General features: G+C 41.2%; 2 protein-coding genes across 9 annotated transcripts in view; one reads left to right on the top strand and one right to left on the bottom strand.

The window, feature by feature from the left end:
- The window catches only part of ENO4 (enolase 4), a 30503-nt gene extending 7197 nt beyond the window's left edge, over positions 1-23306 (top strand). Inside the window, exons 4-16 of one of the 2 annotated variants that reach the window (XM_008514523.2) lie at positions 318-508; positions 2505-2650; positions 4569-4738; positions 4835-4966; positions 6519-6572; positions 8055-8111; positions 10479-10646; positions 12797-12922; positions 14383-14578; positions 16158-16225; positions 16738-16855; positions 18633-20827; positions 20879-23306. In XM_008514523.2, coding sequence (XP_008512745.2) covers positions 318-508; positions 2505-2650; positions 4569-4738; positions 4835-4966; positions 6519-6572; positions 8055-8111; positions 10479-10646; positions 12797-12922; positions 14383-14578; positions 16158-16225; positions 16738-16855; positions 18633-18784 — 1578 coding nt within the window. In that variant the 3' untranslated portion in view covers positions 18785-20827; positions 20879-23306. The remainder of the gene's footprint in view (positions 1-317; positions 509-2504; positions 2651-4568; positions 4739-4834; positions 4967-6518; positions 6573-8054; positions 8112-10478; positions 10647-12796; positions 12923-14382; positions 14579-16157; positions 16226-16737; positions 16856-18632; positions 20828-20878) is intronic. The other variant, XM_070593192.1, reaches the window with a different exon arrangement.
- SHTN1 (shootin 1) overlaps positions 21954-25610 on the bottom strand; it is a 98277-nt gene continuing 94620 nt past the window's right edge. For all 7 annotated transcript variants that reach the window (XR_011532660.1, XR_011532680.1, XR_011532677.1 and 4 more), the window contains one exon: positions 21954-23713. Coding sequence is in view for 3 of the 7 variants with exons in the window: in XM_008514524.2 (XP_008512746.1) it covers positions 23491-23713 (223 nt within the window). In the remaining 4 variants the exon portion in view is untranslated. The remainder of the gene's footprint in view (positions 23714-25610) is intronic.

Below are 25610 nucleotides of genomic sequence, written 5' to 3'. Positions count from 1 at the left end.
GTCTCTGGGAGGAAAATAATTATGATTAAATCTGTTTGTATACTTTTAGTTATTTATTGGAGAGGGAGCGATAAAAAGGAAGTTCAATATAAGGTTTTTATAAGGGTATTTTAGCAAGGTAATAATCTTAAATGTTCCTTGAAGTTACATTCCAGTGTTTCAACAGCTATAAAAATATTTCAAAGAAAACTCCATGTTCTCATTTTCCTTTTGAAACTGGTGATAAAATATCATGCACATTAAAAGCTGGATACATTCAGTTTCCTATTTTCTCAGAGAGGTAGGGAAAATGTAGAACATGTCTATATTATTTTCAGAACATATGTTCTGTGGTGATCGCGACTCACTTCGAAGTGCATGAGAACGATTCATGGGAGCTGGCTGAAGCGGAGGAAGCAGAAAGGTTGGAAGCCGTCAGCACTGCTGTGCAGTGGGTCAACGAAACCATCACCGAGGAGCTTCAGGGCCTAGGACCCTCCAGCCAGGCCGAGGTGGATCAGGTGCTCAGGTAAATCTTTCACTTTGAAAGGTAAGTGTCCAGGATACATGCATATCTCTTTTCTTTCCATCTCACCTGCCAATAAAATGGGTCTGTCGTATCTGTAGGGTTCAGTAGGGAAGTCAATTAGGAAGCATATGCCAAAGCAGCAAAACTGAGCATAAAATGTTGTTTTTCTTCTAAAAGTTTGTTATTAAAGTTTTACTGTAAGGCTAGATACAGCCTTTCAGCCTCTAGGCGTAGAGCTTTCCTAGGAGTCAGTAAAAAGTTTCTCAGGAAAAGGATTAAGTCAAGAATGCGGATGCTGGCTTTTCCCTCTCCCCACCTCCACGGACGCCCGCCTGGAGCGCCTCGTATCCTTTGTACAGTCACCATGGGTGGTGCTCACGTTCTGTCCTCCACACACAACCAGGTCTTCCATGCCTTGCCCGTAGGTTAACTCTAAAATGTGAAAACCAAGGAAGGCTTTCCTGGGGCTGTGAGATTGTTCAGCTCCAGTGAGTATGGGTTAGTGTGACTTTTTCTTTCGTGGGGTCCAGTGCCACAACCCTCTTGGCCCAATGAAGGTCAGCTGGATTCCCTTTCTCTAAGCTTCATCACTTCCTTAACTGTGCAGACCATCACATTTTAGTTTGCTTCAGAGTTGGATCATGACCTTTGTACAAAACTGTTTTGAGTAGTTTTTTATTTTCTTAGAGTTTCTGAATGCTATTCCACTTATTCCTTTTTGTGTGTGTGTCTTATCTGCTTTTATCATAGCCGTAGTTTTTTTTTCCCCAAGCTCTCAGTCATACCTTCCATTCTATGACATTCCTTTTTTCCTGGAGCTTTCCCTCCCCACACCTCCCATCTGGACTAGTTCCTTTCTAGCCCTACTACAGACATGCCAGAAGACATCCCTTCATTGTTCTCCTGTTTCCTAGATCCCATATCTTCCTCTTTGTTGACTTGCTGGATTACATCCTCTAAAAGTAAGGATGAGAAGGGGTATGTGGAATGTAAAGTTTTTGAGTTCTTACATGTGTGGAAATGTCAGCACTTTGCCCTCACAGTTGACAGTTCAGCTGAGAAAAGAATTCTTGTTTAAAATTAATTTCTCTCAGTACTTTAAAGGCACTGCCCCACCAGCATCTGGATGATTAATGAGCCTAGTGCAAATCTGATTCCCACGTCTTTGTCTTTTGTTAGCTTATTTTTTGTCTCTGGAAGCTTTTAGCCTCTTTCTATTCTGGGGAGCTGAAATTTTATGTTGATGCACGTAAGTGGGATTTCCCAAAAGTTTTTTTAACTATTCATTTTAAGCCCCCCACAAAACAAAAGAAAAGAAAGTCCTGCACATAGTGCTCTATATTTCACTGTCTATTCTTGACTCATTTTTCTTCTGATGGTCATTTGTTCAAAAAGAAAATCCAGGGGCCGGCCCCGTGGCTGAGTGGTTAAGTTCGTGCTCTCCGCTTTGGCAGCCCAGGGTTTGCTGGTTTGGATCCTGGGCGTGGACCTACACACCACTCATCAAGCCATGCTATAGTGACATCCCACACAGAAGAACTAGAATGACCTGCAACTAAGATATGCAACTATGTGCTGGGGCTTTGGGGAGGAAAAAAAAAAAAACTGACAACAGATGTTAGCTCAGGGCCAGTCTTTCTCACCAAAAAGCATACCCTTAAAAAAAAAAAAAAAAAAAGGAAATCCAATAGCTGTTAATCAAATTAAATCTTCAAATTTTACTTTAAAAAATATGAACACGGCTCAAATAATTTAAAAAACGAACACCTGAAATCTTTAAACATTTATTTCCAGGCCAAAATTAATTTCAGTTCGTGAATACTATTTTATAACAGCATCATTTTTGGCCTAGGAAATTGAAGCAGATTTGTCCTTAAGTAGCTAAAAAGCAGAGTTAATTATTGAAACATATCAGGGTCAGCACTAAAACATGACCAAAATTACGAGTGATATTCCTAAATATCCCGTTGTAAAGCCATATTTCCTTGCCCTTAAGGACATTCTTTGAAAGTAAAGTGCAAGAAGATAAGGAGAGAAAAGAACTGGAGAAGGTCCTGGAAGACTCAACAGTGCCCACACCTTTCCCTCTGATGCCACCATCCCCCCCTCCACCTCCAGCGAAAAAAAAGGGACAAAAGCAAGGTCAGTGGCTGATCATCTTGCGGAACCATGAGTAACACGTGTGAGGAAGAAAGGCTGACGGCCTTCCGAGTTAGTCTCTTAGCTGCAGACCTAGGTCGGGCTCTCTCCAGGTCCCAGCCATCCTCTATGCCACTTCCTTACTTGAAGCTACTTTCTTGGGCAGGCAGGGTTTTACCCCATCCGACCCTCCATTTTTATTTGTAAGATAAAAATATTTCTTAGCCAGAGGTGAACACTTGCTAAACAAATTGCAGTGAACAGTGGCAATGCCAGAGGTGGGGCGGGGGGACCTTTAACTGCCCCTCAAAATTTCCATTAGCTCATCAAAAAGCCACTCCATATTGTAAAGGTTAATGCTATCGTTAAAATGGATAACCAACATTTTCTCAGTCCTATGTAACATATTAATAAAAATTTTCTTTGAGGGGCCGGCCCGTGGCCGAGTGGTTAAGTTCACTTGCTCCACTTCGGTGGCCCAGGGTTTCACCAGTTTGGATCCCAGGCGCTGACATGGCACCGCTCATCAAGCCACGCTGAGGTGGCGTCCCACATAGCACAACCAGAGGCACTCACAGTTAGAATATACAACTATGTATTGGGGGGATTTGGGGAGGAAAAGCAGAAAAAAAAATTTTTCTTTGCAAAACTTTGCTATTTTAAAGCAAATAATCGAAGTTATCATGGCCCTTTGCTCCATGCCTTCTAACATATTGCTAACCCCAGCCCCTCCAGTATGTTAATTCCTGAGCTGCTGCTAGTATTTTAACAGTGGTTTGTATGTCTCTCCGACTAGAACATGTTCTTTGAGGGCATCAATCATGGCTCATTCAATTTAGTTCTGCCAGGGCCTAGCACAATGCCAGGCACAAAGTACACACCCAGTAAAGGTGGGTTCCATTGAATAAGAAAGCACCAGAACTGGAAAGGGACCAAAGAGACTATGGAGACAATAAGAGACAAAGGCTCTTATTTCAGATTCAGATGCTGAGGCCCAGAGAGGGGAGGAGAGTTGCTCAAGGCAAAGGATTCATGTTAGACCAATCTTCTCTTAGAAGGATGGGGATGGCCACTACCGAATTATAGGTAGGGGCTACCACTGGATGTTAATTTGGAAGTTACTTTTGACTGATAGAACTTGGGACTTCAGAACAGGGAAGAAGTAGGAGGGGACAGTTAATTTGCTAAACATTTATTATGTGCTAGGTGCTTACAAAACTTCTTCACTTATCTTACCTTCCTGGCCCGGGTCAGTCGCTATAGCGAAGGAGGGGCCAGGACGGACACTAGAGATGTCTCATGGACTCGGTGGTACCTGATCAGACTCGGGGGCTGAGAACATATGAGAGTGAAGGTGACTAAGACTCTGCATGGATGATTGGATCTGGAAGCCATTTCTAATAGAAAAAGGCATCAATTTGGGGTTGTCAAGAAAGATAACTAGTTAGATATATGGATGAAGAGATGTTCAACAGAAAGTTGGGGATGCAGGAGCTATGGTGGAATATAGAAAAACAAAGGATTTGGAATTCAAAGACTGTCCAGACCCTCTCTTATTCACTTTCTCTTAGATATTGAGCGAGTGTTTTAACGACTCTCTAAGTGCTAGTTTACTTATATGTGAATATGGGATAGCAATATCTGCCCCATGTGAGTGTTGGAGGAGTTAATATTGAGTGTCCTAACATTTCTTAGAGAGGCAAAATGCATGGCTAAGGATTATTGAACGTTAGGGAGTAGTACATGAACTCAAACAGAAACTTCTTGGGAATTAAGGTGGAGAATATGCTCTTCCCAGCCTCAATTTTCAACCTTTCTTTATGCTGGGCCTTCACATCTATAAGCAAAGCGTTAGAAAATACAGTTTCCTTATAGTCAGACTTCCTAGAAAGGAATCTTTTGTCAATATTTTTCCCTCCAGGGCGGAAGGATACTCTCCCAGAGAAACCTATCGTGCCTCCCGATCCTGTGGAACCCGTACTCTGTGGCAGCATGGCCATAGGGGCTGTGTCACTAGCTGTGGCCAAAACCAGCGCCATTCTGGGCAACAGTCCCCTGTACTTGAATATTGCAGCACTGAAGCACCGTCAGGTGAGTGATTCCCTCGTATTCCATACGAGGACCTACGAGCATGTCAGTACGAATGAATCCTGTTTCTCGTTTCCCCTCGTTTTCCCCCTATTTCAGGAACAGCCAACAAAGCTCACTATACCTTTGCTGATGGTAACTTTGGTCAGCTGCGGAAAGTCATCGCCTGGGAAGCTGAATTTAATGAAAGAAGTGATTTGTATACCGCATCATGGATTAACAGCTAAACAAGTACCTGCCATTGTCTCAAACTACTTTTTCTAAAAAAAAATACTTCATCATCGATGAGTTTTTAGTGTAGGTCCCCAAGGCTTATGACACTAAGAGAGAGAGAATTTAATATAAAATGAGAAAAAAGATTTTAGGAAATGGGGAAAGTTGGGAGAAAGCAAGACCTGGAACAAAAGGGAGCACATTTCGATCGCCTCAGATCTCTGGTTCACTGCCGCACTGACTCAGGCTGGTGAGTCACGGAGAAGCCACGGGCAGGTAGCCTTGCAGGCCTGGACTGTGCTGAAAGGTGGTTGGTTGACGAAACTGAGAGATCTTTATTGACCGGTCTGTGTGCTATGGCAGCAACAAAAGGAAGCTGGCACTTTCCTGGCAGCCTGTTCTATTAAGTAAGAACTCCAAGGCCTAGCAGACTGCCTGGCACATGAGAGAGGTTTAGTGCACGTTTATGGAATATGGAATGGGGGAACCCTAAGTCGCATCTTTACAACTCTGAGGCGTGCTAGTGTCTCCATCATTCTTTAGTGGCCTGAATGAGTCAGTACACCTCTTTAAATCTTCATGAAATATTCTACCATTAGGCATTAGGGAGAACTAAATGTTCATGTTCTATAGTGGATGTTTTCAGAAAAAATACAGGAAGCTCCATCCCCTCTGGCAATACATTGAGTGATATTTTATCTAAGCTAGTGAAAAATATTTTTTAAAAAAAATCTCAAGATAGTTTCTTTATGATAAAGAATTTTTTTTAAAGAGAATAATCATTGTCACAATTTATCAATTATGGAAGACTAGGATTTATATCCAGCTAACCGTCTGTCAGATCATGTTCAGATCCTGGTGCCAGGATCTTTCCTATAGTTAATACCTGTTGTGCTATTTGGGTACCAGAGCATTTGGCATTTTTTTTTTTTGAGGAAGATTAGCCCTGAGCTAACATCTGTGCCCATCTTCCTCCATTTTTTATATGTGGGATGCCTGCCACAGCGTGGCTTGATAAGTGGTGCATAGGTCCACACCCAGGATCCAAACCAGCGAACCCAGGGCCCCCGAGGCAGTGTGTGCAAACTTAACTGATATGCCACCTGGCCAGGCCCTGGCATGCCGTTCTTTATCTGTCTTCATGTGCACATCCCACCATCATTGGAATACATTTCTACTTTTTAAGTGACAGTGGATTTATACTAATTCAAACACTATCCTGCAGGATCCCTTGGTGACCTGTGATGTGTATTGCAAGAAGGTTGGTCAAGAGACTGTGAAAGAGAATGAAATTAACTTGATCCAATCAGCCTAACTAGTCAGTTCAGAACAATGGAGAGAGGATACTGAGGAAGAAGAGCCTTTCATTCATGGTCAACCAAATAAACATTGAGGGCTGAAGATTGACATTTAATCTTCCGATTTTGTAGACCATATCATCTACTAACCAGGATGCTTTATCAGGGACCCTACAAATATTCTGAGTTAGAAATAGCCATATGTGATGTGTGCTTTTATATTTGAAGTTTCTAGACTGCAGCGTGGAAGACCATGGTTATTCTACTTACAGGGTATGGCGATGCTTCTGGAAATACAGAAACATATTAACAGAACAATTGAAGTGGTATGTAAAGAGGATCTATGGTATCTAATTACGCTTATATACCTTCTAGTATCCAAATTATAGTCTGTTATGGAATTAAATCAATATTGTTGTTATGTATGGAAAATGTATGAATTTGCTTTGGGTTTCCCATATGAGGGAAGCTTATACATTCCCTCATTGGCTATGGATCCAGTTTCTAATGGTACTTAACAATCTCCTGTTGATTTCTGAGGCAGCTGGCTCTATGCTAAGATCCTCCCTTAAGATTTGCAAAGAAAGAAAAGATTTGGCCCCTAGAATGTGAGAGGCAGTTTGCTGTAATAGTTAAGGCACAGATTCTTGTGCCTGCTTAGAATCCCAGTGTTGGGCAAGCAAGCGCACTTGGCTGAGCAGCCCTCAAGGGGGCTTCTTCAGGAAGGCCGCGTTCCCTCGGCTCTGGTCACTCACGCACGTCTCTTTTTGATAGCCTCATATGTCCCCCAAGTATCAGCTTCTTCCTAGTCCCCTTCCCTGACTCTTGCACAAGAAGTCCCCTTGCTCTGCACCCCCCATCACATCCGTCTTCCCTGGTTGTAACCCACATCTCAGCACCTCTGTCTCACAGGACCATGGTAACCTGAGGCTCTGCCATGTTTGTCTCCTTCACCACTGTCTCTCTCCTGCCTGGCCCGTCGATTTGCTTCCTGAGTATGTTGTTTTCACCAGGGGATAGAAAGTTCAGCTGACTCCGTAGTGCGGAGAAGCAGGACAGCTGTATTTGCATATACTTGAGTGTGAACCATGTTGATCCTTGACAAACGTGCCCCAGCTTATAGCACCAGCAAAAGCTGGGCATTAAAGTGCAGCTTTAAAAGGCTAAATCCTTGCTACAGTGTGCTATCAATAGCCCCAAATCGTGGGTATTGGAGATTACCAATACTCTTTAGAAATTATCTTTGCTTTTAATCTCAAGTGACATTACACATACCAGATTCCTCAGTTAAATCTGACCTTTGGCTGTTTCCAAAAGGTCAGATCGCCCTGCAGGAGAAAGTGTTTGTGCCTTAAGAATATTCAAAACAATATGTTGAACCTATAAAAGCAAATTGCACAATGGCGTTATTTCTGAACAGCAAGGAGAGGACTTTGTATGAGTGAATAATACTTTATATGAGTAGAAATGCATGAATATGTATATCCATACCCCATATATATGATTGGAGGCAGAATGTATGGATGATCTAAAGGGAACGTGTGCCTGAATTTGAGAAACAGTTTGGAGTTTATAAAACTAGGGAGTGGCTGGCATGGTTTCTGTGTGTGTGTGTGTGTGTGTGTGTACGTGCATGATTCACAGTATGACTGGCTGTGTGTGCCCGTGCACATGTGTGTGCATGTGATTCACAGTGGGACTGGCTAGGCCCCAGAGCAGTGGACAGGCCAGAGGACATGAAACTCTGCTTGCTGCCACAGACGGGTCTGAAAATCCCAAGTGATGATTGTTTATCTTCTGTCCCACAGCTCCCTCCTCTAAAAGCAGAGACCAAAAAAGGGCATAATGGAGGCAAAAAAGGTCAAGTAAGTATATGTATTTGTTTACCACACTTCTTATGACACGATCCACTTATATATCCCCTGCCCCTTTCCCCTCCCCTCGTCATTTGCTTCAGGACCAGGGCTAATGCAAATGGAAATCACACAGTGCTTCAAGAGCACTAAACCAGGCCACCCCCCGGGGCTGGAATATCATTCTGCCCCCGCCTTTCTGGCCACAGGCTGCTTGGCCATCAGTGCAGCAGTTGTCTGGCCAACTGAAATCTCCGAGGGCTTGGAGAAGCATTTATGAGTAACCGGATTACATGTGAAACCCTATAGGTGCAGTGTTGGGGAAAATGACTCTCTCTGACAACTAGCTGAAAGGCACATAGGATGTTTTGATTTTAATTTTACTACTGCCAAAGAGAGAAATAAAAGGCACAGAAAGATAGCCATTCCTTTCACCTGATCCCCAAAAGGCAATGCAGTACGTTTCAGGCCCACCGTTGCCAGAGCTCAGATTTTGCCAGGAGAGTCAGCAAACAGTTCATGTGAAAATTGGCCATGGTGGCTGTGTGAACCTCAGGGGGCCAGCGGAAGAAACTTGATCGGTCACTTTGGTGATTGTTGGTACTCTGATAGATACACCTAATATATGCCTGAACGTTCACCTATAGAGTTAGAACAACCAATAAGAACCCTGGAGATAATGCAAATGTATGTTGGTTGCTCACATGTGCAGTATTTGCCCAGTAAGCCTGCCATCACTAGCCCTACCCTGATGCCAGGGGCTCCAGAGTCTGCTGAAGTCATCAGCAAGAGGGGCCAGTAAAGGACTTGGTAAAGACAAAAAGTTAAGTTCTTCCTCAGCATTGGGAGAGAGAAGAGAAATGGGTGCATAAAAACAATATGTAAAGTACTTGACAGTTGTGTATGTTGGAATGAGCGCAACACTCCAACGTTGGGCCTTGTAAGAGAAGCAGGGGATGGTGAACAAGTCACCGAATCTCAGTGCTGTTGCCTTCATCCCAGCAGGCTGGCTGTGTTCTGAGCAGCTTAGACCAAGACCAGCCCTTCTGAGATCAGCGTTACTACTTCTTTTTTTTCCCAGTTAGCGACAGGTCAGATGATAGATTCTAGAGAGGCAGCCATACCAGAGTTAGAGGCATGGACTCGAGCTAAACTGCCTGGATTAAAATCTGTTCCAGGTTCCTTAACTCTCTAAAATGGGGAAAATAATAGTGCCTACTTCATGGCATTGATGTAAGGAGTAAATGTATTTACTTTATGTAAAGTGCTTAAGACAGTCCCTGGCATTTAGTAAGCACCAAATAAGTGATGCTTTTATGGTTTAGAAGACTCTGTAACAAAACTCCTCAATTGATACACAAAAATTTCCCCAACTGCTCCTTTGACGAACAAAAGGTTCCTCTCATTGACATTAAAAATGTTGGATGGTTCTTACTCACTAGCGCTATCACCGGTAAAAACAGGATGTTTATACCTAGGTTCACGTTAGCTCTTGAGTTTGGTACACACACACCCCTTATGCTCTCAGAATTACTGATGGTGCTTCAACTATGTTATAATCGCATAATGGCAATTTATGACGAGGGCACATCAAGGCTGACCTCGCAATAGAAGCACATGGCTGCCTTTCCCTGGGATCATTTGGGTCCCCAAATCTTCTTCCACTGAAATCCATCCTCAGTGTAGCATTCTTTTAGCTGAACTCTTCAATCCTTTTTAAAATAAAACCTTTCCTGAAGGAGAGTTAGATTTTTAAGTTTTGTTTTGTTTTGATTTGCTAAGGAAGATTCACCCTGAGCTATCATCCGTGCCAGTCTTCCTCTGTTTTTTAGTATGTGGGCCAGCATTGGCTGCTAACAGAGTGGTGTAGGTTGGAGCCTGGGAACCAAACCTAGGCCACCGAAGTGGAGTGTGCTGAACTTAACCACTAGGCCCCGGGGGCTGGCACTACATTTTTACGTTTTAACAGTTGTATTCTTCTGAAGGAAAATGGGACGTAGGAAAGAGCAGGTTTGGAGAAAGAGGACAGAGTCAGGGGCAGACAGGACAGATGTTTACACAGACAGCCTGGAGATTCACCAACTTGGGGTTGTGGCTCAGGTTAGCCCATGTACAATGGCAGAGCCGATAAAGCGATAACGTGGGCACGCTAAAGAAAGTGCGTTCACAGGTCAAACTTGAATACCTTGGGAGCTCAAAAATTACTCCCAGATACTGCAGGGCAATCATATGCCCAAAGGTCATGCAGAGATGAGTCCTAGAATCAGAGGATCTCATCTTTGGAGAGTCGTGTCTGGTTATAAACTGTGCCCACCACAGGAAACTCCAAGAACCTTAGTGCGCTATATTGACATGCATCATTTTCTTTTGATCTTGCAGCAGCAGATCACCGGCAAGTTATCCCACCTTGGCTGTTTAACCATTAGTTATGACACCATAGAGCAGCCACTGCTCCTAATACAAGGGATCTGTGCAAACCTGGGGCTGGAAATGGGCACAAACCTGCACCTGGCCATCGACTGTGCTGCACATGAGCTGATGGACTATGTAAGTTTCCACTCCAGAACATTTACTTTTTGTTGTCCCATTATTTTTAAACTAGAACTCAAAAGAAGAGCTTATCTGTATATTTTCCAAACATATCCTTTTTTTTAATTAATATTGTGTGAGGGGGTCCAAAACATAAATGGAATTGAGAGAGCCAAGTTAGCTAATGACCAGAGAAAAATATAACCATATAATTTAAAAAATTAGCAGAAAATGTCATAATAATTATATATAGAAATTCTGTAATAAAAAATGACTAAAATGGGTTGCTTACCTTGCAATCATGACAGCTAATGAAAAATAATTTAACTGGTATGTTCTGCCAAGTACAATCATTTGGTTGGTCAATGCTGAATTTGTCAAGCTTGAAAAGTGGATCAGTTGTAACTATGACGTGATGAGCCCTTCTAGACACGTGGTTCTCAGAGCTTCTGCTATGACTCACTTTTTAAATATAAAAATATTTCCAGGTTATTGAAGTCTATGGAGAATATGTTTTTATCCAGTTAAGCCCATCACAGTGTCATCCACAGCCTGGCTTAGGAGGACAGAAATTTATGGGATGAAATCTCACCTGGGGACCACACCCCCTGGAGGGAATTATTTAAAAGAGAATGGAAAAGAGCTTCATTAAAAAATGTTGCAGGCCTCACTTCCTCAGGGGACCGCATCAGCAATTCATCTTTAAACTTGGGAAATTGGTACGTTAGGAAAGCTATTAGAAATTGTCTGTCTCAGACACATACACATACTTCCCATTTTCACATACAGAGATTCTGAGTCTGAGTTTTATAAAATACCCAGCATACTGACAAACATTTATGGTGACCTGGTAATTAATGTCAAATTCAGGGGGCACGACCAAATAGGATTCCACTTCCATTTGTGATTCTAACTTTTAACTTCAAAGGAAATTTTGAACAGTCTATAAGAACCCTAAGTTTCAGCTGGTTTCTAAAAGTTCTTTTACTTTTCTAAAGAAACTAAGTGCATAAAGGAATGTTTAATGTAATTTCCTATTCTTCATGAATGATTGGTTCGTAGGCATACCATTAAGAAAAATAATTGCATGTTTTCATGAGCAACGTATACCAAGAACTATGAATATGAACTAGCTAGTGCTAACTAGAATGGGTATTTATTGCTTATATTCAGTAAAATGTATTAGCTTGATATCAGAAAATTATTACAATAATTTTAGTTCAAAGTCATTAGCATTTCCTTACTGACAAGATAGGATTTTTAAAGCTTTTCACTATAGAAACTAAAAGTTCTTGCTGCTTTTTAATGTGAAAAAAGTATAAAATCTTTCTAATCATGGACCTCTTAGAACCTGCTTAATTCCGATGGAATCCGTTCTATTTGTAGCAGCACAAGAAGGCAGTAGCAAAGCAAACCTCCAGGCGGTTCCATTCCACCTCTCTCCGGGTACCTAAATGTCCCAGGTGCCATCGCAGAACACAGATGTGGAAGTACGAGGGCGGTGTTGTGCAGACTACACTAATCCTTTATCCCCGATTACTTCTGTACGTAACGAGTTGAGGGCTTTCAGACTTCAAATGAATGGGCTGCACTAGAATTCTACTTTCAAGACAATATTGTTACTACTGGAACTTGCATGCTGAAAGAAATGCCTTCACATAATCACTTTCCATTTCACATTGGCTGTTAGTATCTCAAAAACCTAGCTCTGCTTTCAAATTTTAAAATATTCACAGTAGAGGAAGCAAGCTATTTGTTCACTGTGAGTTGAAAGATGGTGGGTTCTGGTGAGTGGGCAGGTTGCATTGCTATTCCGTTTGTTTTATGAGTTTATGTTAATCCCCATCTACCCCAGCAGCCAGGTATCTGGCACCACATCATAAACTTAAGAAATTATTCCCTTCCTACTGTACTTGGTATTTTGTGCAGAGGGCTTCATCTGAAGTCAGTAGGAAGAGCTCTGCGGGGCATCAAGAGGAATGGTGTCTTGATTTGCCCAGGTTAATATTTAACACGTTTAAAGAATGCACAGATTTCTCATGTGAATGTGGCCTGAAAAAAACGTTTACAATATATTATATGAAATGAATGAAAATGAATTTGACCCACATCTTTAACATTTGAGGAATTCATCATTTATCCTTTACTATCTTCCTTACACTGAACAGAGTAGAGGAAAGTATGAAGTGATGATGGGGACACACAAAAGTGCAGCCGAGATGGTTGACCTGTATGTGGATCTGATCAACAAGTTCCCTTCAATTATTGCCTTAATTGATCCTTTAAGGAAGGAGGTAACGGGATTCACCTTGAATTTTATAATAAAACACAGAATAAAATCTCATTCTTTTGGATCTGTCATTGGAAATGTGTTGTAATTTGGGCCTGGGCTGAGTTGCTTTATTTTAGCATTTATGAGAAAGGGCATTTACTAAGCAAATGAATAGTGGAAACACAATTGCATAGGAGTGCGCTTGTCAACAGAGTGAAGTGAGCTTCTCCCCAGCACTTCAGGAGTACCTGGTATTTACAAGCAACCTAACTGATGGAAGGCGAGCCCGCTGTGCTGGTGATTCAATAGGTTGATCACGCATCATTTCCAAGTGCTCGTGGAGACAGAACTTCAACCAGGCCAAATGTTTCTTAACCTAAATCCAGTGACTACACGTGCATAAAAGTAACAAAGCCATATTTTAAAAAGGTTTGCCATAGTGAGGCTTTTGATCTATTCAAACTAACATCTTACAAGCATCGTTTATGGGCCATAGAAGACCATCTCTCTTCTAACCCACTTAAAACTCCAAAACTTAAATTTTTTTTTTTAAAGATTGGCACCTAAGCTAACAAGTGTTGCCAATCTTCTTTTTTTTGTTTTAATTCTTCTCCCCAGAGCCCTCCAGTACATAGTTGTAGATTCTAGTTGTGAGAGCCTCTGGTTGTGCTTAAATTCTTGATTTTTATGAATTTGAGAACCATTAGGTACACTGAACAGATATCCTCTTTGAGATAACTACTTCAATTTTGGAGACAAGAACGCTGGATCTCCTTTAGAGGCCCAGGGTCTCTCGGTCCCATCTTTCCCTCGCAGCCTGTGCTCCATCCCAGACTCAAGGAAGACACCAGCGGAGCTCAGGTCTTTAATCTCACCAGACCTGACTTCTGGGGCTTGTCCTGAGGCTCTGGCCACAGCCGTTTTTAATGTGATAAGATTCACCTGTATGGTCTGTTCTAATGGAATAGGTTGAGATCTGGCACATGGCTGGGAAGACTTTGGTTACTATTATTTAAGTAATAAGCGTGTCATTTCACATGGTGGTCTCACCGATAAAAAAACAAGGGTGTTGAGAATGAGGGCCTAGGGTCTCTGCAGGCTCATTTCCTTCAGTTGTCTTTTTACCAGAAATAACAGTGAAATCATTTAACCAGCCAGTGTTTAACAGCATTATGGATAATACACTGTGTGGGAATAGCCTGGGTTTGAAGGACTTCAGAATCAATGTAGAGAATAGCATTTAATGTGCATTAACATTTTATTCATTAGATCTTTACGCTCAAATTTACTACCTTTAAGTTTCTGTTCCATGAATCTTGTTAATTTGTGTGGCTGTGGTACAGGCATCCTTCAGCCACAGACACAAATCTGTTTTGTGTATCTCAGAAAAGTGTATAATTTTGATTAGGTGCTATCTGATTCCTGTTGTTTTGTGATTATGTTCAAAACATTATAATGATCAATTCTTAACTATTTACCCAGGACTCTGAACAGTGGGACAGCATCTATAATGCTCTTGGTTCCAGGTGTTACATAATTGCAGGAACTGCATCCAAAAGCATTTCTAAACTTCTAGAGGATGGAAACATCAGCATCCCCAAATCCAGCGGGCTGATCATAAAACATACAAATCAGACGACGATGTCTGACTTGGTGGAAATAACCAATCTTATCGACAGTGAGTAAAAGTACAGATCTGAAAGACTTGCAATGAACTGAACTTGGTTATACAAGAAGCCACAAAAATGCAGTATATCAGTTAATAAAAAGCATGGAATAAATCTTGGAAGGAAAAAAACACTCCAACCATCTGTGAGAGGTCTGGTGCTGAAGTGAAATGTGGCTTACTGATTCACTTCACAGTGTTCCAACAGCAGCCCCAGTCCAGGAGGGCATCCCCTTTCGGGAGGGCTACCAAAGGTGTGACCAAGGCCGCTGCCTTATCAGCTGCACATGACACTATAGTGACCCCATTTGCCCACACTGGCATTTTTTTAATTCTTCAAAAGTTTCAAACTCTTTACCACCTCGAGGTCTTTGAACTTGGTGTTCCTTCAGCCCGGAATGCTTTGCCCTGTACTGTTTATTAGGCTAAATACTCCTGATCCTCCAGGTCTTCTTGCCTTAAATGAAACCTCTTCAGATATATATGCCTTCCCTGACTTCCCCCACCTCTCTCTGCTTGCTTTAGACCGTTCTCATAGCATATTTTCTCTTACCTGTATTTTCTCTTTGTAGGAATACTGGCCATAATCACTTGTACATTCAGTGTCTGGTACCCCCCACTAGACTGTGAGCTCCCATGAGTTTATGGAGTCTCATTCACTTTTGCACAGTGCCCGAAACATAAAGATCATGAGTGGGTGGGTCTCAGGAACTAGGCAGAAGGCGAGTCGCAGACCTGGAGCAGGACTCAGAGGCAGACTGGCAGCCTGGGGCCTGGGCTGGTGCCAGAGGATGGAATGAAAGGCCTGCAGTCCCTCTGCCTGCAGACTGCCCCAGTCCAGCGGCCAGGCGCGGATGACCTGAAGGCGGCAGATGGGAGGCCCCACCCTGGCCTTTGCTCCTGGGCCTACCACTCAGCAGTCTCTGTCATTCACCTCAGACTGCTGCTTAGCTCCTGCCCCTGAAACGCATACCCTCTGTCTGTAGGAAGATCTGTGGCTTGCACTTTGTAGACTTTGGCAAATTTCAAGGGGTTTTGAGATCCTCCAGTGATTCATTACATACCATCAACGCCGCTCTTCTAATAAGTAAACATTCAGAATGACAGATTCCTTTGAATAAAATTCTACACGATGAATTGTGAAATCCATTATTTAGGCATATCAACTCCCATATGATGTCCTTGCACTTACTGTAAATTCTGACTTAAAGGTGCACATTTTTCTACATTGAACATGGACGAAATTGCATCACGTCTTACAGCTGTGATCTTAGAAATGTGTCGATCCAATCTGAGCATTTTCCCCCTGTAGTGGTAACAGTGGTGCATCTTACAATTTATGGTATCCTAAATGTAATGAAACATGGCATTCATTTAGTATTTAGCATCCAAGCTACTGGAAAGGGGTAAACAGATAAAACGAGGTTAATAAAAATGCAAATATTTGGGTTAGAATGCTTAGGTGGTCAAACAATTGACTCTTCACAGCAGTTTTAAATCTCTGGCAAATTTTAAATTTTGATCCCAGAGGCTCATATATAGCTGATTGTTTCTGTACCATCTGAAACTGAAAAGATGTCTCTGTCTATAGGGAAGAAGCACGTCACTGTCTTTGGAAGTACAGAAGGAGAGTCGTCTGATGACAGCCTTGTCGATTTGGTAAGTGCTGAAAGCTGGTCAACTGCAGAATTGCCAAAACACTGCTTTTATCATGAATTGGTATTTCAGAGAAATGCAGTCTTCGGCGGAGAAAGTCATGTAACCTTTTATGAAATAGACTTGCTTCCTCCCAGACAGCTACCTTTTGCAAAGAGCTAATCTTTGAACTTTTAAAAAGAAGAAAAATGAAGTCCTGGGAAAATGATGAGCACACTGAAATGGCTGGGGTGTGCACCTGCAATCTTACCTCCTAAAATGAAGTGAGCAAGGCCAGAACGTTCTTAGATAAAATCGGCCTGCTATGTGGCTAGTAAAGCGTTGGATGTATAGTCCACTCTCTTCCTTCTGACACTCTCAGCTTGTAAGCAGGCCACTTTACTTAGGTAAAGATAAAAAAAACTATGAGAAAAACCTAAGCAGCACATGGTGACAATGTCCTTTCTCCCTAAAGGATTTTTAGTTTAGCAAATATGGCTCCCTTATTTAAAATACACTGTTTTTCTGCCCCTCAGGCTGTTGGACTTGGTGTCCGGTTTATCAAGTTGGGAGGTCTTTCTCGTGGTGAACGGGTGTCGAAGTACAACCGCCTTCTCACTATAGAGGAAGAACTTGTCCAGAATGGAAGACTGGGTATGTGCTGCTTTCTTGCTTTGTTTTCACTTCGCCATGAATAAGAGAACAAAGATTGAAGAGGGGGAGTAGAAGTCCCCTGGTGGGAGGGCAGGGGAATCCAAAGAATAGAGATAAGTGCTGACAAAACTAGGATGGCATTTGCCACAATGTATATTGTTGTCTTAATGGATTATCTATTTACCTGAATGTTTACAGCTCTCGCCCTTCTTCTTGATGAATAGGCTGCGTGATGCTTTTCAATAGAATTAATCGATTGGAATCTCCGAGCCTACCTTTTGTGATGGTCCAAATTATAATTCAGGTTTCTTTGCACAGCCCATGAAAGTTAAAGGCAGATGTTTTGCTGATGGTTCTTGGAAACAACTCACTCAACTTGATAAGTTGGCGGCATGTTAACTTTAACGTTGTACCTTGGAAAGGCTATCGTCTCGAGAAATGAACCAGTCATTTATGAAATGAAACCTCTGTAAACCTGCAAGGGTAGAAGCACTTTGTGTACTGGCTAACTGAAGAGAAACACCCCACATATGCATTTTTACTCTTTATATTACTGACTCTGATGGCCAAAAGTTGGTACACACCATGCAGACACATTTAAAGAGACCAATAGTTATTGTCTTTGTAATCCTAAAACTATTTTGTATTTTAGGATGAATTAATTGATATGCTGGGGAAAAAAAAGTAGGTGTTATTTAAGTAGTGCTATTAAAATATGAAATTTTCTTGGATGCTATAAATGAAATCTATTAAATGAGATAGATGTGTTACAGAATGTATTGTGGAGCATACCAATTCTTGGATAGGAAAGCAAGGAAGCAGTCCTACTTTGTGACTCAATATATGCATTAAAAAATAGTGACCAATAGAAATTGTCATTATAAATTTGTCATGTTTAACATATGTAATGATCTTGAAACACACCTTAAGATTCATGGAAGATACACATAATTGGGAGACTTTTTCTGAGGCTTGTAAGGGCAGTCAAAAGTTAGCTTGTGGTGTTTAGTCTGTAATACAAGGGCTTGTTTTTTCCAATAGGTAAAAATATATTCTTCCTACATATCGCCTATTTTTTTGGTCATCCTGACTTGTGGAAGCCTTAGGTTCCTTAAATGACCAGCCAGACTTCGTCATAAGGGAAATAGCTGCCTCAGGGCATCAAAAAGGACTCTAGCGACGAGAGGTCCAGCCCCTCCCTGGTGACAGTGCTGGCCTCTGAGCATTCCAGAATGGATTAACAGATTAATGAGAATTTCTCCGATATTGGCAGTGCTCAATAAACGTTAAGGGGACCAAAAACTGGGAAAACAATCTCTCCAACTGAGAGACTGAGTAGGAACTCCTGGCAAAAGCTCAGCCATTAAAACACCATCACTGTCTCCATGGACCTAATTGGAATGGTCTAAGTCTGCAATAATTTACTTTGGAATAGAAATTGGCAATGGTTTGTATGCATGCGGTGTGCTGGCCTTTCCTCTAGGTCATCTTCTTCCTCTTATCCTTTTCTGCCAAGCCTCTGCCCAAAGTCCACTGCACATCAAATGTTCCAGGGTGTTGTATAAGGGTACCGTGCAAACTGAACAGACCAGTGTATCGCACAGTTAATGTATAACCAAAGTCAGGCCCAGTTTAAAATGGTTCTAGAATCCTTTCTAATGGTGATGTGACACCCCTGGACTGTTCTGAAGATGATCTCCTTTAAATCGTGTAACAAATAATGTCAAAATTGGCACCACTGGATTAGACAGTAAGCTTTATTGTTGTTTTTTAATAGGTTTCAATGAAGAACACAGTTTTTACTTGAATGAGGAAGCCGAAAAGGCCACTGAGGCACTTGAGGCTGTGGCCACGATGGCTGGTGAGCTGCCTGAGGCCCCACAGCCCATCTTCCCCACAGAAGTTGTAGAGGAATCAGCCAGAACATGAGCATCTTCTGGATCAGGCTGTCCACACTGCAGTTTACAGCCCCACCATTAGTATTAATTATTAAGACTGCTAGATCTGAAGTATGTCTTCGTGCTGGTTTTGCTCTAAAACTTCACTGTGTATCTTTTTATTCTTTTAATTTCAAGGTTTGGTAAAATACATATATAATATTTTTGCCTGAAATTATACCTGTGAACTTTGTCTTCCAGCTATCAAATTTTCATGGGGATTTCGTTTGTATAGCAGCTTCCCGTCCAATCTTTAGGGTCCTGACGTAGTAAAAGAGTCCAATACTTTTGTTGCCAAACTCCACACTCAGTTCAAAGACCTCCTGCTTTACAAATCAGAACATCCCTGAAAACAAAAACCTTTTACACCAGGAGCTGTCTGTGCCAGAAGCAGGTGTACATCTTCAGTGTTTATCTTACATATTTGTGCTAGAAAGCACAGACGTGTTTTTGCAGCCGACCTCAGGCAGAAGTAGGAGAGCTTCATGGTTTTTTATAACAGCCAAACAGCTTTCTCTTACGTTCCTCCCCTTAATTCTCTTTTCCCTAATTCCCTCTCCTCCTCTTTCTAAATGTTAGTTTTTCTTATATTATTTATATCCTTGTGGGTCTCCTTAGATCCTTTTCAGAACAAGAACGAGTATAAATGAATAAGCACATCAGTGAATGAATAAATATTCTTAAGGTAACTAAATTCCCAGTTATTCATACGACAGCATTCAACAGGTGATTAAAAACACTGCAGCATATAGCTTGACTGAATTGCCTCTTTTGTAAGCCAGTATTCAGGGCATAACAGAAATAAACTCATTCAAACACATAGCTACAGATAGAATAATGTCCAACTGCTTTATATGATTTAGATTATCTATTAAAATGTTATTATTTGCTTTCCCCCAGAATTATAGAAATTGCTACGTACCAGCCTGTGAGGGGTTGGCTCAGCTTAGATTTCTGATATATTCTGTAAGCTTTTACTAAGCACACTGAGGTCCTCTCCTTTTGAAAAGTCCTAATGGGGGAACTTAACAGCCTTACGGTACAGCTGAGGCCTTGCTCTGGAAGCAGTGATTTCACGCTGGCTCAGTGGCACACTCTCCGAGCACGGGGCAGAATCGGTTGGTATGATTCTGAGCTGGGGGAACTGTGTCCCAGTGTGTGGCTGCTGCTGCCTCTCCTGACGCTTAGCAACAAACACTGGCGTATGAGAAACGGGAAGGAATGTTCACTTTAAGGGCAGGAGGAACATGATGGGGGTGTTCACACAGCCTTTGCACACGTCCTCACACTAACACACACACACACACACACAGGAAACATGGGAGATCATATGAAAGGTCGCCCTGGAACTGTGATATAAACTATAATTAAATGAATGAAACCAGAGCAAAAATGTACAACAAAGTTAATAACTAAATAACTAAATTAAATTAACCAAAGAGGTGATTTATTACCTTGACCAGGTCAGCACTTTAATTTCAACACAGAGCATAGCTTGTTCACTGTTACCCCACTTGAGGATTAGGGTCACTAGGGGATAGGCAGCATTTTAATTTAAATTTCTTAAAGTGATAAGCACTGTTCTATTGTTTCTCTCTCTTTCCATTATATAATATGTAATAATCGATATAGAACATGTATGTAAGATATTATCTGTAAAAGAGATGAAAGAAACTAGTCATATCCCATATTAAAAAACGACAACGGGATTGGGAAAGGTTAGTGCTTGGAAGAAACCTCAATCCAATCCTTAAGTAAGGATGCTTGATGATCCTTCTAAGGTCAGTGATGATGACAAATGGCTATTCACTCTCCACAACTTGTTGTCACAAACTGAAGTTGTTCCATGATGAAAGTGATTAAACAGGTATAGTGTGCATTTAGAAAAATCATCCAAACTTTGTTTTTAAGATTCTGTGATATGGAGTATCATTTACCTGACATACCACCTAAAAATGGTCTGGAAAGATAATTAATAATAGTTTTTACCTGCCCTACCCCATTTCCAACAAACATTTTACTGTTAACAAAGAAGGTAAACTGCCCTACCCCATTTCCAACAAACATTTTACTGTTAACAAAGAAGGTAAGGAAGGAGGAATTACTGGTGAGTATCCAGAGCCAAAACATGCATCCTTTTCACTCAGGCCAAACAAGGCCGGGTGCTTTGAGCCCTGTTGACCCCTGCCAATCAGCCCGACCACAGGACTGACCAGCCGCTGAAACTACTGTGGGCGAGGAGTTTATCTGAGCCTAGCTCCGATACAAAAGGGGGCTAGAATTATAATTAAATTCTTATTCTTTCAGAAAAAAGAGAGACATTTTCTTTTTCTTTAATAGCAAGAACACAAAGTACGTCTATTCCTTTGCCTCACTCTGGCCATAAAAATGCATCAATGTTAGTTATAAAACTCTGGAGCAGATGAGATGTAATTCATATTTCTAAAACAGAAGGGAGAATAAATAACTTTTTAGAGAAAACAAAAATATGAAGATGGCAGTCTCTTCCAACTTTAAAACAGTTTAAGTAGGATGTCTATAATTTTTTTGCGTAAATAGCTATGAATATGCCTTGAAGATACAAGCACTAGTCTTGTTTCTTCTATCCCAGACTAACTGCTTATTGACAATGGCGCCCAAGCAGGGGCAAAACTTCCTCAAAACTGATGTGACATGGGAAAAACTGCAGGTAGAAAAAGGTGAGTAAAATCCTACGTCAAATACCTTTAAACCAAATTAATTTTAAATGCTTTGTGATAATGGTAAAGGAAAGTAGGCAGCTTAGAAAGGCAGGAACACGTTCAAAATACCATTTACTGTTGCCTGGTCCAGCTAACATATCTCACCAAATGATTAACTTCTTACCCTGGAAATGAGAGTATTTTTATAACTGCATTATTCTGTTGATATGTGTGATGAAATATGGAATGACAAGTGTACATTTTTTTATATTCCTAAATGTGTGTAAGACACATGCCAGCAGACTGAAGACAGACACAGGATAGAGGAGAACATGAAGAAACATGGAATAAAATTCCTCAAAATAAACCATTTTGTAATTATTAAAAATGAATAAGGTTATCAACTCTTATACAATTTTCTTATTAAAGAATGTCAAATTTGGGGAACTAAACCAAAAATGTCAATAACCACAACTGACCTTTAGTGGGGAACTGTTGGTGCTTTTTAATAAGCGTGGTGAGGAGAGTTCAAATCACAGCAGAACAGAACTTGTTTCAGTGAGTTAACGCAGTGTGTAGTTACTGTATCACACGGCAGCATTATTCAATTAGGGAAAATTACAGTTGACAAACATTACATTTTAATTCCCCCTAAGTAAACCGATTACTAACTGTAAAGTCATCACTGGAGGAACGTGGAAACAGTCAAGCACAATGAACCTACGGAAAGAGAATTATCTCCAAATTTAGGAATTACATTTACCTGCCTACCCACCTCTTCAAGCCTATGCTTAGCACACGTGCAAAAATAAAATACAATACAACCACTGCAATTATTACTATCATTTTCTTTTGCCCTTAGGTGAGAACCACCTGACAGCTACATGCTGAGCCATGCTAACAAAACTAAACCTTTCACTTTCTTTAATAGTAAAATTACCATTACTGAATCATTGTCATAAAAAAACGAATTCAAATACATTACCACTTATTTTAAATAAACACCAATTTTGAAACAATCAACTTTGAAAAGCTGCATAAGTTTTTTTAAATCCCTGATTACCTTTCTATTTATTCACTGTGGTAGACTGAAACATTGTATTTTTAGAGACTAACTATCACTTAATTTCTTTAAAAAAACAAAACAAAACAAACCTGTGTAATGTGGAACAGCAGTGAAGCAAGAAAATTGTGTGCTTGTCACTTATCTTCACTGTACATAAGAACTACGATAAAATATGGTACTTGTTCCACATTAGTACGTGAGCAGACAGTTAACTCCCAGCACAGAGCACATGGTTTATCAAGACAACGCTCCATGGAATTCAAGGTTTGGACTTCACCTCCATTCTGCATTCAGGCCACCAGAGCCCTCGGGAGGCTGTGGACACAATCAGTAGCAGGTATTTTCATTCCACTGTCAACATATGTGTAACTAACATTGACTATGAGACTACTAGTTTGATACCAGCTCCTGAATTTTAAGCTTATCTCAGTATATCCTAGAAAGTAATTTGTATGCCACAGTGCCTAACAATTTTCATGCTACTGCAGTTTCTCCAACAAGAGGGTCAGAATCAAAACAGAAGCTTCTTTGGGGGCTTTTTAAATTGCCTTACATCGGTCAGTTCTGTTTCTCCACAAGCACTGCAAACTTTCAGCATCACATTTGATTAGTGGTATGCACATTACCTAAAAAGATATCATCCGAATTTTTTGTAACCTTCTAAAAGAAGTCACACTTAATACAGTCATTAGGAAAAACTCTTATCCCTATAAAGGTAAAAAAACCAAAACCCTACACAGAATGTATATTTTGCTAAACAGATTACTTATATATATATATATATAGGTGAACTACTGACAAAAGTGACATCAGAAAAGAACCTATATTCTGGCCCAGTGTTCTGAATACAGTGACAAGAACAGAATGTCTATAGCCCTTGCCAATACAACAAAACTAATCATGTGCTTATTGGAAACAACTTCTAAACATGTCACCCTTCTGGTTTATGGATCAGCAGTTGGAGCTGTCTGTGTCTCTTATTTTTTCAACACTGTCTTCTTTGTATTCTGGTTTAATTTCGCCTTCATCATCCTCGCGTTGAGTTGGATCTTTTTCAGCGAACTGGTCTTTGGTTTGCGGTTGATATGTGGAAACAGGATCTAAAACTACAACTGGTTCAGCTTGTTTTTCACTGCCAACATACTGTCTCCTGCATCCAGTGTTACTGGGAGGCCTAAGGGATGAACAGTTAAACAAAAAAATAAAAAGCAGAGAGAGAAAAAATTGGTCTTTCATATTCCTGGATTCAGATGAGCAAAAAACCCAAAATGTTCTAAGTCTAATCAACATGCACAAAGTGGTCTCTGAGGTGCCAGCCATTAAAAAAAAAAAAAAAAAGATGAAGAAGCTATTAGATTACATATTAGGAGCACAAGGCCAGAAGAAAGAAGGCAGAAAAGTCAGAGCAATTAACTATGGAAGGGTTAAAAAGCCAAACGCACCTACCTGCTTAAAGACACGCTCTTCTCAGGAAGTGCAAAGCTCCTGGATACCTTGTGCATACCTCCCCACTGCCTGCTGCCCAGACTCCTGAGCCGGGAGGAGCCAGTTAACCCCCTCCCCCATGTCCTTGGGTACATCTGGTTGCAGATCAGCTCTCAGGAGACCACCTCAATGAGAGAAGTAAATCACCCCCAATACCGATGGACAGCTGAGAGATGTGCCAGCTGTTGCCATTACTGACAAGAAATCTAGTCAGACCTGGGGAGGGGTGAGGGAAGGAACAAGGGCAGATGGAAGAATCCAGAGAATAAGCTAAAATGCTGAGTTACCATAGACTTTTTCTAAAAAGGAGAATCGTGTCTTGAGAAATTTCTTATTGAATTTCTGATGCAGTTTCTTTTCCCACAGAGGCTTCCTCTCTTCTATGCTGATGCAAGAAGCTATTGCTTTTCCAGCTGAATGAATTTCCTCGTGGAAACAGAGATGTCCTGAAACACTCTTCTCTTGCCATGTGTCAGGAACTTAGGCAGTCAGTACCTAGTCCTCTCAGAAGTCACGGTCAGAAGCCACCATCTGAAGTGCTGCTGCTGACCTGGTGCCTGAACCCTGAGGGGTGTGTAGGAGGCAAGGCAGGGCTGTTCAGACTTACCTGGTCTTGGCAAATGCCAGGAAGCTAACCATGAACCAGCACCACCCTGTCCTACCTCTGGAAGTCAGGACATGCACTGGTGAACTGTTGGCCAGGGTCTGCCCACTGCTCCACTAGTAGTTCCTGGAGCTGATTTCTACTAGTCCCTGACTCCTACAGCAGGTCAGAGCTGCCAGTTAGACACTCTCATACTGCCTAATATTTGTCCTTTGTTGGACTTACCACAGTTATAATTAAATACTGTGCAATTAGTTGTTGAATGTCTGTCTCTTCAAATAAAACGTAAGCATCAATGACACAGAGACTGCTTAGTTTTCATCACGGTTATACTCCAGCACCCAGTGCAGATCCATTTGTGGAGTAAATGAATGAGTGAATACTAAGGAATCGTGACAGGCTCAGAATGAATGGGCAGAAACCTAGGCTTTGGTGTGAGTATGTCTAGACGTCTTTCCTTTACAACAAAAACAACAGAACAAATGATCAACTATTGAAAGAAAGTGGCCTGCATGGTCCAGCCACAAAAAAACAAACCCAGTGACCATAGTTTTACCACTTTCTGACCAGTACTATAAGATTTGTCCAAATGGTTGAAAACCACTCTATCTGGCTCTCTGGTTATACGAACTGTGTGATTTTGCCATCATCATTAAGTGACTAACACATAACTCTGTTTTCTTTGGAGGTGGTAAAAGCAAAGAGATGAGCAGGAGCCTGAAAGGAAAGCTATACTGTAATGAGGACAGTGTCCTTTATTTTTGCCTCAATTTGGCAACACCCTTGTCATTAGAAAACACCATGACACTGTCCATCTACCTTGGCCAAGGATCCACTTCTCAGGATGTCTGTTACTGTGCTGTGGGAATCAGTGTGGGATGCAGTTTCTCCAGTAGTACCTGGTCTGACTTTCTCTGACCCAGGCAACATCTGCAAGACTGTATCCATTAGGGTATATTCAGAGAAGCAGAACCACTATGAG

Source organism: Equus przewalskii, chromosome 1 (genome assembly GCF_037783145.1).
Source record: "Equus przewalskii isolate Varuska chromosome 1, EquPr2, whole genome shotgun sequence".
NCBI classification, from domain to species: Eukaryota; Metazoa; Chordata; class Mammalia; order Perissodactyla; family Equidae; genus Equus; species Equus przewalskii.
The sequence above is the reverse complement of the archived record's forward strand: the minus strand, read 5'-3'. Positions and strand labels throughout refer to the sequence as shown.